This window comes from Typha angustifolia, chromosome 7, assembly GCF_048772165.1.
Source record: "Typha angustifolia cultivar Huaian chromosome 7, ASM4877216v1, whole genome shotgun sequence".
Lineage (NCBI taxonomy): Eukaryota > Viridiplantae > Streptophyta > Magnoliopsida > Poales > Typhaceae > Typha > Typha angustifolia.
Genome location: NC_133245.1, coordinates 11,261,761 through 11,274,808, shown reverse-complemented (window position 1 = coordinate 11,274,808; position 13,048 = coordinate 11,261,761). Strand labels below are relative to the sequence as shown.

At 33.0% G+C, this 13,048-nt stretch overlaps 1 protein-coding gene across 2 annotated transcripts in view; it reads right to left on the bottom strand.

The window, feature by feature from the left end:
- Positions 1–6,675, bottom strand: part of LOC140762540 (ABC transporter G family member 28-like) — a 79,692-nt gene extending 73,017 nt beyond the window's left edge. For both annotated transcript variants that reach the window (XM_073100414.1, XM_073100413.1), the window contains exons 1-3: positions 6,371–6,675; positions 6,184–6,260; positions 5,105–5,377 (exon numbers count right to left, since the gene is read on the bottom strand). In XM_073100414.1, the coding sequence (XP_072956515.1) occupies positions 5,105–5,377; positions 6,184–6,260; positions 6,371–6,591 (571 nt within the window). In that variant the 5' untranslated portion in view covers positions 6,592–6,675. The remainder of the gene's footprint in view (positions 1–5,104; positions 5,378–6,183; positions 6,261–6,370) is intronic.
- Between the last annotated feature and the right edge of the window lie 6,373 nt (positions 6,676–13,048).

Below are 13,048 nucleotides of genomic sequence, written 5' to 3'. Positions count from 1 at the left end.
CAATATTGTTCTTAGTATTTCCAATCTTTGTATAATGTTATTACTATCTTATATGAGTAATCCAAATTTTATTCTCTTTATTTTCCTGAACTTCAAAGATGTTTCTATGCTTTATATCATTTTTTAGAATTTAAGTAGTTTAAAAAGAGTCTGAAACTAAAATGATCGATATGATCAATACCGTCAATACATATCATTATTTTCAATGACTGATATTGATACCAATACTTAACCTTAATTAGGATACCAATAATTGATGTCTCAAGTTCGATTCAGGGTAGATTCAACCTATGATGTGTTCCACATATAAAATGCATGAACGTAAAATTAAAATTTTGTGTTTACGGTTAATTCACAACCAATGGTCGATATAGCAGCTGACACGATTGATATATCTCCTTTTTTTGAGCAGTCGTTCCCAAACATGAAATCATTACTAAGAACCTTGGAAATAGGAAACCTACGTAGGGAATACTTTGAGATTAAGAATCCTATTAGAATTAGGAAACCTTTGAGAATAAGAAACTCCTAAATTACAAAACCTTCAAGATTAGGAACCCTATGATAACTAGGGAAACTCTTAATACTATATCAAGTTCACAGTCCTCTAGTCACATATTCTTCTAGCTTTGACTTTATCATGATCTTAACTGCAAATACAGTTGCTGGTAACCTAAGCACTTAGATTAACCAGCCAAGCCATGCTGAACTAGTTTGTTAGACTTTGTTTCTTTAGTGATTGATTTCTTCTGTATCTGATTAGTTATCATACAAGAACTTGATATCCTCCAATAATCATGGAAGCACAGTATCTTTTCCCTTTTTGACGACACTTGATGTCCTTTTGGTTGACTGTCATTTTCTGTAGTGACCCTACGAATCTCCAATAACACTTTTACCAGGTTTGAGTGCATCTGTTGAAGTCCTTACTAGTTGATTCAGACATAATTACCATAGACATTAACTATTGCTTCTATGGAATTGTAATCTTCACATAGTTGACTCTCGGACAGAAATTTAGGTTTCCATCCATCTTTAGTTTTGGCACTTGCCACAAAGGGCAAAACAGTATTTTCATACTGCCATCTTCCTAGCAAAAAGCTAGAAACATATTTATACATGTTAGAATATAAAATATAAAAACCATTGTTCTCTAATATAATATGCTTTTACAGTTGGTGAGTTAGCATGGTATCAAATGAAAGGTTTTGTGTTAGAATCCTAGTAGGCCAATATGTTGTTTAAATTATCAACCTCCACCTGTTTTAAGTTAAGACTATTTTCTAGGCCTATCAAAAATTTTCAATAGTGTTAGAATATAAAATATAAAGCCCATCATTCTCTAATATCCTTATTGGTGAGTTAGCATTTAGCAATACAATATATAATCTATCTAAAATCAAACTGAACTTGATGTAGGACAAAGTAGGAGTCCTACTGGCTGACCTTCTAATATATCATGTCATTCGAACCACACTGGGTCATCTCGTGTATGAATACGTCCTATGGATCCCTTTTATATTTTGGTTTCTTAATTTTCTTAAAAAATAAAAATTCTGGCTATCGTATTCGAACGTGGGGATGTCTACATACGTTCGTCTATTCGAATGCAACCCTGTTCGAACGTGCTCGATTAGAATGCACAGTTTTTAAGTTTATCATTTGTTTATTTTGCTTGTTTAGGTTAGTATCTTAATATGTGGAAAACAACCTTATTGGAATGATCGATGAGTATTGAGTTAAACATTTTTTCTTCCTCTATTCTAAATCTTCTCTCTCCTCACTCAAATCGTAGCCATGTGCCACCTTGACGTTGATTACCCCTAGCCTCCATCGACTGTCGAACCCTCCGTCTTTCTTAGGATCCCGACCACCTTCTCCCTCCTCTTCCTTCACCCAACAGCACCTCGTGCAACCATTCCATCACTACCATCATCACCACCACCTGTCATCTTCACTACCACTGTAACTCTGCCTCTTTTCACCCTAGCTACAATTTGAATCTGCAAAAGGCATGAATATCAACAATGTCGATCAGGAAGATACGGAACGAATCCATCTGGTTTTGTAATTTTTTTGACTACTAGAAAATATTTAATAGGTTTTTTCCTCCGACTGCACAAACTGCTTCCCCTCATCCGAGGTTGATCGAGTAGCTGAGATCAGTTCATAATAATATAAAGAGACAAGAAAAAGAAGAAGATGAGGAGAATAAGAGAGTAATCTTTTAGAGAGAGGTAATAGGTAAGGAGAAAGAAAGAGAGATAAGTAGATAACATGGAACACTTGGACAAAAGAAACTTCTTTTTACAAATTCATCATCTTTTCATTACATGTTTGAGCCTCTAATAGCCTTCTATAGGAAAACTCTAATCTGAAACAAACTTTTAATCTAATAAGACTCTTCGGATAATTTAAACAAACCCCAGTCTAAACTACTTAAGCCTCCTTCAAAAACAAAACTAAAATATTTGTCGGCACCTGACCCTACAGTAATCGATGGTACAGTACTTTGCTACAGTACCCCAGAAAAAAAATGGAGATAAAACTATAAGCCTAAGCCAAAAACTATATAAGATCTACTAGATTTTCATCCTCCATAACTTCATTAGATATTCATGGGACACGCAAAGAATAAGTTGACAAGTAATACTTATGCTTGATAAATGCTGACCCTCGAGAGAATGATAGAAGAATATGCAATGTATTGAAAAGCGGCCGTGGATTGCGGGCACTCACCCCACCGCTTAGCACCTAGGCAGAATACGGGCGCCAAGATAGACAACAAGGCGGTGTAGTATTTTTAATATATAAAAAAATTAAAAATAATTATATATGATATATAATATCTATTAATATAGCTAAAAATTAACACTAAGATTGCAAGTAGCTAAAAATTTAGAATTATAACTAATCTTTTTTTCTCCTTTAACAATTACTAAGATTCTAGAAAACTAGAAAATTAAAAAATCTCCATACTACCCTTCAATACTACTCTCAAATGTCAGCCTATCATCCATTTGTAGTAGGGGCAAAATTAGAAACGTAGAAAAAAAAAAGCTTGAAAAAGAGGGAAGCAAAGAGAGCGAGAGAGATCTGCATCTCAGTGTTGTCAAAGAGGGAGCGAAGACATGCCGCTGCCGCTAGTGCCGCCGCAATGACTACGACAAGGGCTTGCTAATGCTGTCACTGCCGCTCATGCTGTCGCTGCAGCAAGGGCTTGCCGCCGCTTGCCAAAGCTGCCGCTCAAGAGAGAAGGATCGTGGGAGATGGATTTAGGGCAGAATAGAAGTATCGAGTGAGAGAGGAAAAGAGATTTATCATAATTTTTTTTGCTTAAGTTAGCCAGAACCCTACCCGCATCTACCAACCCGACCCACATCTACCGACTTGATCTATGTCTACCAACAAAGTGAGCTGCTAGGCACCAAAGCGGCCCTTCTTGAGTGTCGGTACAGCCTGCCTGCCTGCCTTTGGCAGGCCACATTGCTACTTTGCGAGGCGGCCGGTGCACCAGCCTACCAAGGTGGCCGCCATTACCGCTTTTCAAAACAATGAGAATATGTATTTATTTAATGACCAAATTACATTTTAAGGTTCCCTTGAATAATTACAGTTCATTTCGCCCATTGTTGAGAGAATCATGACCGAAATTTTTTGATATCTAGTCTCCAAAATAATTTATAGGTTGTCATAAGACTCATAATAATTCACTTTGTCATAACAAACTAATTTCATATATCTGTATCTATAAAATCTAAATAGAATCGAAATGGACTGAGTGAAACCATACCAGGATAGCATTAGAAATTCCCACGGGGTTGAGAGGAATTAATTCTCATCATGACATGGTCAGTTGTACACTTGTACCTGATATCAGATGAAGTCTAATATTAATTTATCGGAAGGGATTGAATTAAGGGCCTTCCTCTGTGGTTGGAGATAAGGTCCAAATAGATGGAAGCATCCATTAACAGTAAGTGTGCTACTTAATTTAAATCCTAAAATCTTCCACTCCTTACAAAATGCTGAACCTGATACTAGATGATTTTTAACAAAAATTTATTGGAGGAATTAAATCAAGGACCCTTCCTTTTCTCCATGGTTGGATATAGATGGACGCATCCATTTCCACTGTGTGTTGCTTCCTTTAAATGCTAAAATTTTCACTCCTTGCATTAACAGAATATTCCAGATAGCTTAACATTTGAGTAGTTTGTAACAATTAATCAAATAAGACAGTGAAGTAGCAACAATTAAATGTGACATGAATTTCTGGTGATTGCATTCCCTCAACTAGACTATTCCTTTTTTAAAGGATTCTACGGGGAATTTCTCTTGGCTGGATGACCTAAGCTGCAATCTCGGAGATGGATTACTCTACCAGCCAAATGGCCTTAGAATTCTTATCATGTACCTCTATTATCTAATTTTGCTTTAGTTGGAACTTTGGCAGCAAATCTGGAGGATTGATGTCAAGTTGACAAATCAAAGTAAAAGATCTTTAGGTCTTTTGGAGCATTCTCATCCTTTAGTTGTGCTCGAGCCATTTGTTCTCCCTTTTTTTTTTTTTTTTTTTTTGCCATAATGTTAAGTTCCTATTATTATCAATGATACAGTTTTGAATTCTAGATGTAAAAACATTATTGGAAAATGCATTATCACCATGCAATCTATTAGCAAGTTAATTAGTTAAAGGATGTTACACCCGGATAAGCATACTGAGACATTGAGTTTCAGTTTAATTAAAAATTAAATTTGCAGGAAGATATTATTTTATCACATACTGATGCTGTCATACATAAAAAGGCCACCAATCCAGTACAGTACTTCTAGGTGTCTATTCTCAGATAGAATTTGAGGGATTTTTTAGGTTCATTAATCAAGGACTAATGAAGTTTTTGTCATTGTACACTTATGCAACTGTAGCTAGCAGTTACAGAACATAGCATTGAATTGCTGTTCCACAAGTAATGACTACAGATTATTAACTTAGGAACCAAGGTAAAGTTATTTAGATTTTAGACATCATTGAAGAAGAAAATGAAAGAAAGAAACAGACAGGAAAAGAAAAAGAAGAAGCTCAAGATGTTAAAATACTCACGTATCATGCAAGTAATACTGTGAGGACAAAAAAAACCCTCACAACAAGTGCGACAATCAATAGTTCTGGAAGGCATATGGTCCGCAGCATCTGTGGGGCTAGTTTTCTGATCTTGGCCAATACGACATGCCCATCCCGGCTCACATCCAGGAAGCCATGAGGTCAAATTACAGTTCTTGTTAGGATTGAAAAAAGTAATCTCCTTGTTACTGTATAAACTGTTGAGGTAGAACTTAATTTCCGCTTTTGTGCACAAACGTGTGATAAGGTCCCCTGTTGTTTCATGCCAAATACATGTGAGATCAAGTAAGGCAAATAAGAAGACAGATACTTGTAAACCGCCACGTGCTCTTTTCCTTTACAAGATAAAATACAAACCAGATATTGTTCCAGTTGGAAATCCTACCAATATATAAAGTACAGAAAGCAAACAAAGTTATGATATCTCTTATATCATCAATCATTTCCAAGTCACCATGCTACAACCGGCAGCGCATGAGATGTATACATGAAAACTATCTCCTACTGCAAAGTACAAACTAAATTCTGCAATAATAAATGTCATATGTCAATCGCTATACTTGAATCCAGTGCCAGGTATATAAGTATTTAAGTTCTAATCTTGACTTCCTCATCATTGTAACAAAATTTCCTTTGCCTCTTAATTTGGATAAACAACAAAAGTATCACTGATAAGTTTGGGTCCACGCACAAAGAAAGAATGCTCTACATAAGAAAAGGTGATGCATGGTGGATATCAATATGATTGACTATGTCAACCTTCCTTCATGTATGCAACGCTTTTTCATCATGGAACTATCTAATCTTGATATCACGCTTCAATGGTGTCTAATCTTTGCTTTGTTAATCCTTTCTGAGCAAATAAATTAACTATCCAAAAGAAATTTGCCAAGTTACAATATCTCCAAATTAAAATGCAAGAGACTAAACACATACAAGTTCGTAATTATCTTTCTATGCACATATCACAACACTGCCTAGTCCTCCTAATTTCAGATAAGCAAAGAGAATCATCAATTTCCAAGTAACAGAATGACCAAAAGAATGAACAATCATACCATTCGTTTGCAGGATACAATTGCTCACAAAGCCCAAGTCCGACGAGAAATTGAACGCGTCATTCCAATCTTTCTTCCTATGACCCACAGAGAAAAAAAAAAACAAACAAACAGAAATACACCATATACATCCTACAATCGAATCAAAATCCAATTGACCCAAAAATTAAGTAGCAAGGCAACATACGGGTCTCTGATACAGGAGCTGAACTGGTTGGCAATGTCATTCGCGAAGAAATCGGTGATGGTGGCGAGCTCATCTTGCACGGCTTGCAACACGTCATCCGACGGCGGGATGCGGCCGCCGCCAGCTTGGCAATAGGTAATCTGGAGTCGGCCAAGGAGGATGAGGGAGACGAGAGCGAAGGTGGAGTCAAGGGGGATGCGGTGGAGCCATTTCGCGAGCATTGCTTGGGCGGCAAGACTGCAAATGAGATGTTTGAGATCAGAACTCTGAGAATAGTTTGTGTGGGCGTGGAAGAGAGTAGGAAGTAGAAGGGGGTGGGGGATTAGGAGGGATCATTTCAATATTCTAGCAGGTCAACGTCAATTGTCGTATTACTTCACAAGGTCATAATTCGACACACCAAGTCTTTGGTCTTCCGTATACACGTAACACGAGGGTTTTACCCTATATTTTTAAATATTGTGGATGCTAGTTCCGCAAAAATCACAGTATTTATAACCTAATTATAATTTACACCATATATTTTTATTATTTATAAATTAAGCTCTATAATTTAGTGAATATGTACAGAAAATACTCTGGGTTAGAATTTGAACTAACACGGTGAAAATATTTCATTAAATAGAAAAAAATTTAAAATGACTAAAATATTATTATTTCTAAAATTACTAAAATACCGTTAGTATGACTTGGTTAAAGGTATTTTTATAATTTTTTTAGTATAGTTAACTTAATTCAGAGATTTGATTAAGTTTAACTGACTAATCTAATGGTAGGGTATTTTGTGCATATATTTGCTAAATTATATGACTTAATTTATAAATAGTATAAATATAGAAATTAAATTATAATTAGGAATTTTTACAAATCACATCATGTACTTTGTCTATTTTGTGATTCGCACCCCGTCTTTAGGGATTTTATAACGCGACCTCTCATTTTTTCTATAATATTCATTTAATACCCTGAGTTAACTTAACCTAACCATAATCAAACTGAACGATACTAAAAAAAGAATATTCTATTATAATCCACTATGTAATTTATAATATTCCTAAATTACTCATGTACGTTTTATTCATAACTTGAATATCCATACTTATTGTTTTTTCACAAACCATGGAGAACATGGCCAAAATGCCAGAGCTTCCAAACTCTAAGCCACGAAGATCTTAGAGCTCCCTAAACGCCAAGCCGACATTGTTGCTTGCAACCTCGAAAAAAGGGGTTTGAGTTTGAGATATGGAGAAAAATAGGTAAAGTTAGGAGAAACCTATAAGGCTTGTACGTGATTGGGATTATTCCTGTGGGGTTGTGGGGCTTTATATTATACTTTTATGAAGTATGGTTTAGTTTTAGAAAAAAGGATTTATATTTTGTGAGGTAGGATTTAGTTTGGAGAAGAAGGATTTCGTGAGAATTTAGATTAGGTCAAGACCTTTTAAAGGTATTTTAGTAATTTTTAAACTAGAGTCACATAAACTATATAACATGATTAATGTCAGTTAGTTAAAATAACGTTAGGACGTTAAATAAACATTATAGAAAAAAAATAAGGGGTCGCGTTATAAAATCCTCAAAGACGGGGTGTAAATTATAAAATAGCCAAAATCTAGGGTGTGATTTATAAAAATTTCTTATAATTATTAAAAAAAAATAGGGTGTTATATGCAAATTTCTCTCGTTAGTGATTGTTCCATTCGTTCTTTCTCCACTTTTCTGTGTTTTATTTTTTTGATCCATTTGTTCTTTCTCCTACCTTTCCGTCTAGAGGTGACGGCGATAGTGACTACAGGTTGATTCGTTTATTCTTTCTATTCTTGTGTTGTTATGCTGACCTCTTTCACCCTGATAGTAAGTACTATACCCATGCATGTTATGTTCAACACTTTTTCTTTGTTACGTAAAAAGAGGGTCAGGGATATATAGCAACGTGGCACAATGTGGCACATACGTCAACACCCCGTTAAAACTCGTAATTTTAATCTAACAGCTATAATAGCTAACGCGATGTTGCATTAAAAAAATAAATATATTAATCAAAAAGATTTAATTACGTGTGTCTAACAACTTCTAATTACATCTTCTTTTCTTTCGTTAATACTTCTCTCTTAAATATAATTATGATAGATATGATTATACCTTAATTATAGGAGATGTCATTTAATACTAAACAATTTAAATTTAAATTAATCTTAAACTAATGATATATATATATATATATGCATATGTAAATAATAAAAAATAATTTAAGAGATAAAATTTAATTAAATTTTCATCAAATTAACTATAAAAAGATATCAATACCCTTATTTTGATATACATACATTACTTTTAGTTAAGAATATATATATCTTTTACTTGATAAAATATTAAGATAATATAATTGTCAAAAAAATAATGTGCAAGGTAATATATTTTAAAAATAATAATTACCTATTAAAGCGGTAATATCTTTTAATTTTTTTTTGTATTTTTAGTATATCTTAATCGTTAGATCTTCATCTAACCTTACGATACGCAAGAAGCGCTCTAACAACATTGGGTATTGGATGGAAACAGAATATAAAACTTGAAATTAAAGTCATTCAAGATACTATGAATTTTTCGGGCGATGTGTTTTAAAACATTGGATGAAGACAGAATATGAAACCTGAAATTAAAATCATTCAAGATGGTATGAATCTTTTGTTTCAAAAATACACAGTTGTTTGGTGCAATGTGTTATAAAATACTACATGCATTACTATACATTTAGAATTATCATTTGATTTATATGCCTTATAAAATTGTATTGCAAACTGCCAATCAAAATTTATTTGCTTTCACTTAAATTGAATGAAGTGATCATGAGTGTACTTTGGGTTTTTTCTTTCCACATTTATGTCATGCATTCTGAAGATCCTAATCCCATGAATACCTACATAATTAGTTTTGTATGCATATAACAAGGTATACCCTTTAAAAGTTCTTTAATGTCTTTCTGATTAACTTTGATAATCGACCAGCATTTAATACAAGAGAAAGTTTCAAATAATACCTTAACAATTTAGTGACAGTTTGATTAATATCCCATCTTTGATACCTTTACAATCTGACCCTCACCTTGTTGCCACAATCAATCTTCATATAACAGTCATATACTAAAACTATTAATTGCTTATAAACAAGGTAGACATACAATAATAATATATGTTGTACATGTATATAGCTGCATAGAAATCCGTTGCTTGCCCAAACCACTCCCCCCTCTACTGTCTTGAGCAAGATGGATTTGAAGAAGCTAGATTGCAAAATGAAGATGTGAAGAAAAGGGCTTGAGAATTACGAATAGATTTTTTGGGGGGATTTAGATAAAAGGGTTTTGTTTTTGTTGGGTATTTTGCAACTTATTTTCTTATGAATGTTATTATAATAATATATATATTATATGCTAGCATATTTTGTCTAATTCCGCTAAAAGAATATATTAGTAGCATTTGTAAATAATACTATTAAAAAAGTATCACAAAATCATAACATTATTATAATGTATTATTATTAGCCATATTTTAAATATATAGGCTGAAATTAAATGGGTGATTTGTATCGTAAAATATTATAGTTTATATTTTTGCACCCTTAGTCGTTTTACTTTTATTTTGTGGATTCATCCAATTTTTTCTCAAAATATTAAAAGTATCGTTACACCAAATTTAAGAATATCTCCAGCGTTAATTACACAGAGATCTCATATTATTTATAAAATATAAGAAAAAATATTTTTTTCTACTTCTCTTAGGAAAGAAAACGAGAATAATTATAAAGAGAAAATATATTTTAGTTATCTATTCGTTCCGAACAAAATTGCGACAAAGAATGCTTCATCAAACCCTCTCTATTTCACCACTACAATGAAAACATAGCTAAAATTTTTTCTCTTATACCACCGTCATGCTACAATATTTTCTATATAGATAATATTATAAAAGGATTAGTACGAAAACATTTTTTTTTGTTATTAAGGTGGAAGTATTCATCTTTTATACATTAATAATTTCATCCCGCTAAAAGTGAAGGTGAAATTTTATAAATTAACAAAAGAGTATCTAGATGAATTCCATAGATATAATTATAAATTACATAGCTTTTTATCTTTAAATTATGTAAAAATTCATCTTTGATTCCATAAATATATTATTTGTGGATTCTATGGATACATTTGTTGATTTCATAGATATATTTTAGGAATTCACAGTTAGTAATTAGCAATCCATAATTAGTAAGTACAAAATTAATAAAAATCCAAAATTATTAAATATAGATCTAAAAAATATAATCTATGGAACCCGGTGTCTTTATCTATAAAATCTATTATTGGTCACTATATATAGAATTAATTAAATTCAATGAAATGATTTATTTTATTTATAATAGAGTGTATTTAGAGATATTATATCTAAATTTCATAGTTAATATAATAATGGAATTTGAAGTTCGTAACTATAGAATTTGGAGTTGGTATCTATAGAATCTAGAGTTCATATATATGGAATATGAAGATACTAACTATAAAAACATAAATCTAGGTATACTTTGATACTAATTGAAATAAAGATAAATAATATATATACTTCTATTGGGAGAATTCACTAAAAGAAATTCCGAGTGAAATTTTTTTATATTTTCTTTTATTGTTCTACCACTTAGGTATTCAATTTATCTACTAAAACACGAGTTTGTATGTTAAATTCGTGTCAGGGTGTTCACCCCACTGATCTAGTACATAATCCACAATTAGTAACTACAAATTATGGAGTTAGTATCTATAGAGTTTAGAATCAGTATATATAAAATCTAAATATATTAATTATCAAATTATATAGATTGTATGTCGAAATATCTTATTGTTGTAAATAAATATTTCAGAAAATAACATCTATAAATTAAATAGGTTGTATGTCAAAATACACCGTTGTAGTACACAAAGAAATATATATCAAACTTTCAAATATTTAAGTGTCGCATATCAAAAGGAATTTTATTATTACGAGATTGTTATATAAGATATGAAAAAGAAAGAGAGAGTTTGGTAAAGAATTCTTTATTACAATTGAAAAAAAGTGAAGTTCAATTGTGTTATCTCTTATAACCAGATCCAAATCAATATCAATCTCGGAATAAGGAACGATAGATAAGCTTGGGTAGGGCTTTTGGTAGGGGATTGATCTACCTCTATAGATAGATCAAAGATTAGAGTAGTCCAAATGGAAGTGGAGATCTTTTTGGAGGTGATGATTGTGGAGTAGTGTTTTAGATAGGGCAATATAGAGGAAGATGTCTTAGGGAAGAGGTTAGGTTAACGGAGATTAACCTTGATCAACTAGAGGTGAGAGTGGATACCTTAGGAATTAGTTAAAATTGTAGAAGAGGAAAGAGAATGGGCTAGCTATCGAAACGAGGGTTGCATTCGAATTAGGGGTGAAAACGGATCGGATACGGATCGGATAGTGCTAAACCCATATCCGGATCCGTATTTTTAGTTTGGATACGGATTCGGATACGGATATTGGACGGATAGCAAAATTTCAAACCATATCCTAACTAAATAGATACGGATAATTTTCGGATAAAAGATCGGATCTTAAACGGATATTGATTAAATTTAAAATAATTATAATATTTTATTTAAATATAATTAACACAATTATTAAGAGTTTTACAACAAATAATTTTTTTGTATGTCAAATATATAAAATTAGAGAAATTAATCTCTATAAATAATATAATGTATTATTAGTAATAATATTAATACTTACTATTTAAATAAGCAAACTAAAAATTGTAAATCATTTAAAAAAATATGCGGGTAAACAGATATCCAATATCCGTATCCGAATCCGAAAAATTTATCCGACCCGTATCCGAATTTTTTTCAAAAATTCTATCCGTATCCGAATCCGAATCCGAGTCGGATAGAAATTTTTTATCCGAATCCGATTCGAGTCAGATTGAATAGCGGGTCGGGTCGGAGTTAATCTGACCCGTTTTCACCCCTAATTCGAATGCTAAGGTGGGCTGTTCGAATGCCTAAGTTGCTCTTCTATTCTTAGGCAATGATCATCGAATGCCAAGTTGGGCCATTTGAATGTGTGAACCTCAGACTTGACTTCTATTAGCTTATTATAGCAATAAGTTAATTACTCAACAATCCATAAACTACTACAATCTATAAGTAAGAAAACTACTACCTTATCACGGATAGCAACAACACACCATGCTTTCCTCATCTTGTCCTTAGGGTACAAAGTGGGAAAAATGGCTCATCAAATTGTCCTCCATCTTCCACATCGCCTCATCGGTGGGCTAGTGTTGACATCGCCGCTTGGCTAGGACCCAAATTGGCTCATCCATCTCATGATTTTTAGTAGGCTCCGACAAGTCAGTCCCTATAGTTTGACCTAGTCCGATCCTAGCCTTTAGAATCGAAATGTGGAAAAACATTTGTACTCGTGTCCCTTCAAGCATCTCTAAGTGATAGGCTACGGTCCAATATGCTCCAACAGTTTGTGTAACAACCTATCTTTAAAAAAAAACTTTTTGGGCACGACGCGACCGTCCACATTGTGGCCGCCTCGTGCCCAAGCTAAGCCCAGCAAATGAGAACTTTTCTCACCTGCCATGGCTAGCTTTGGGTGC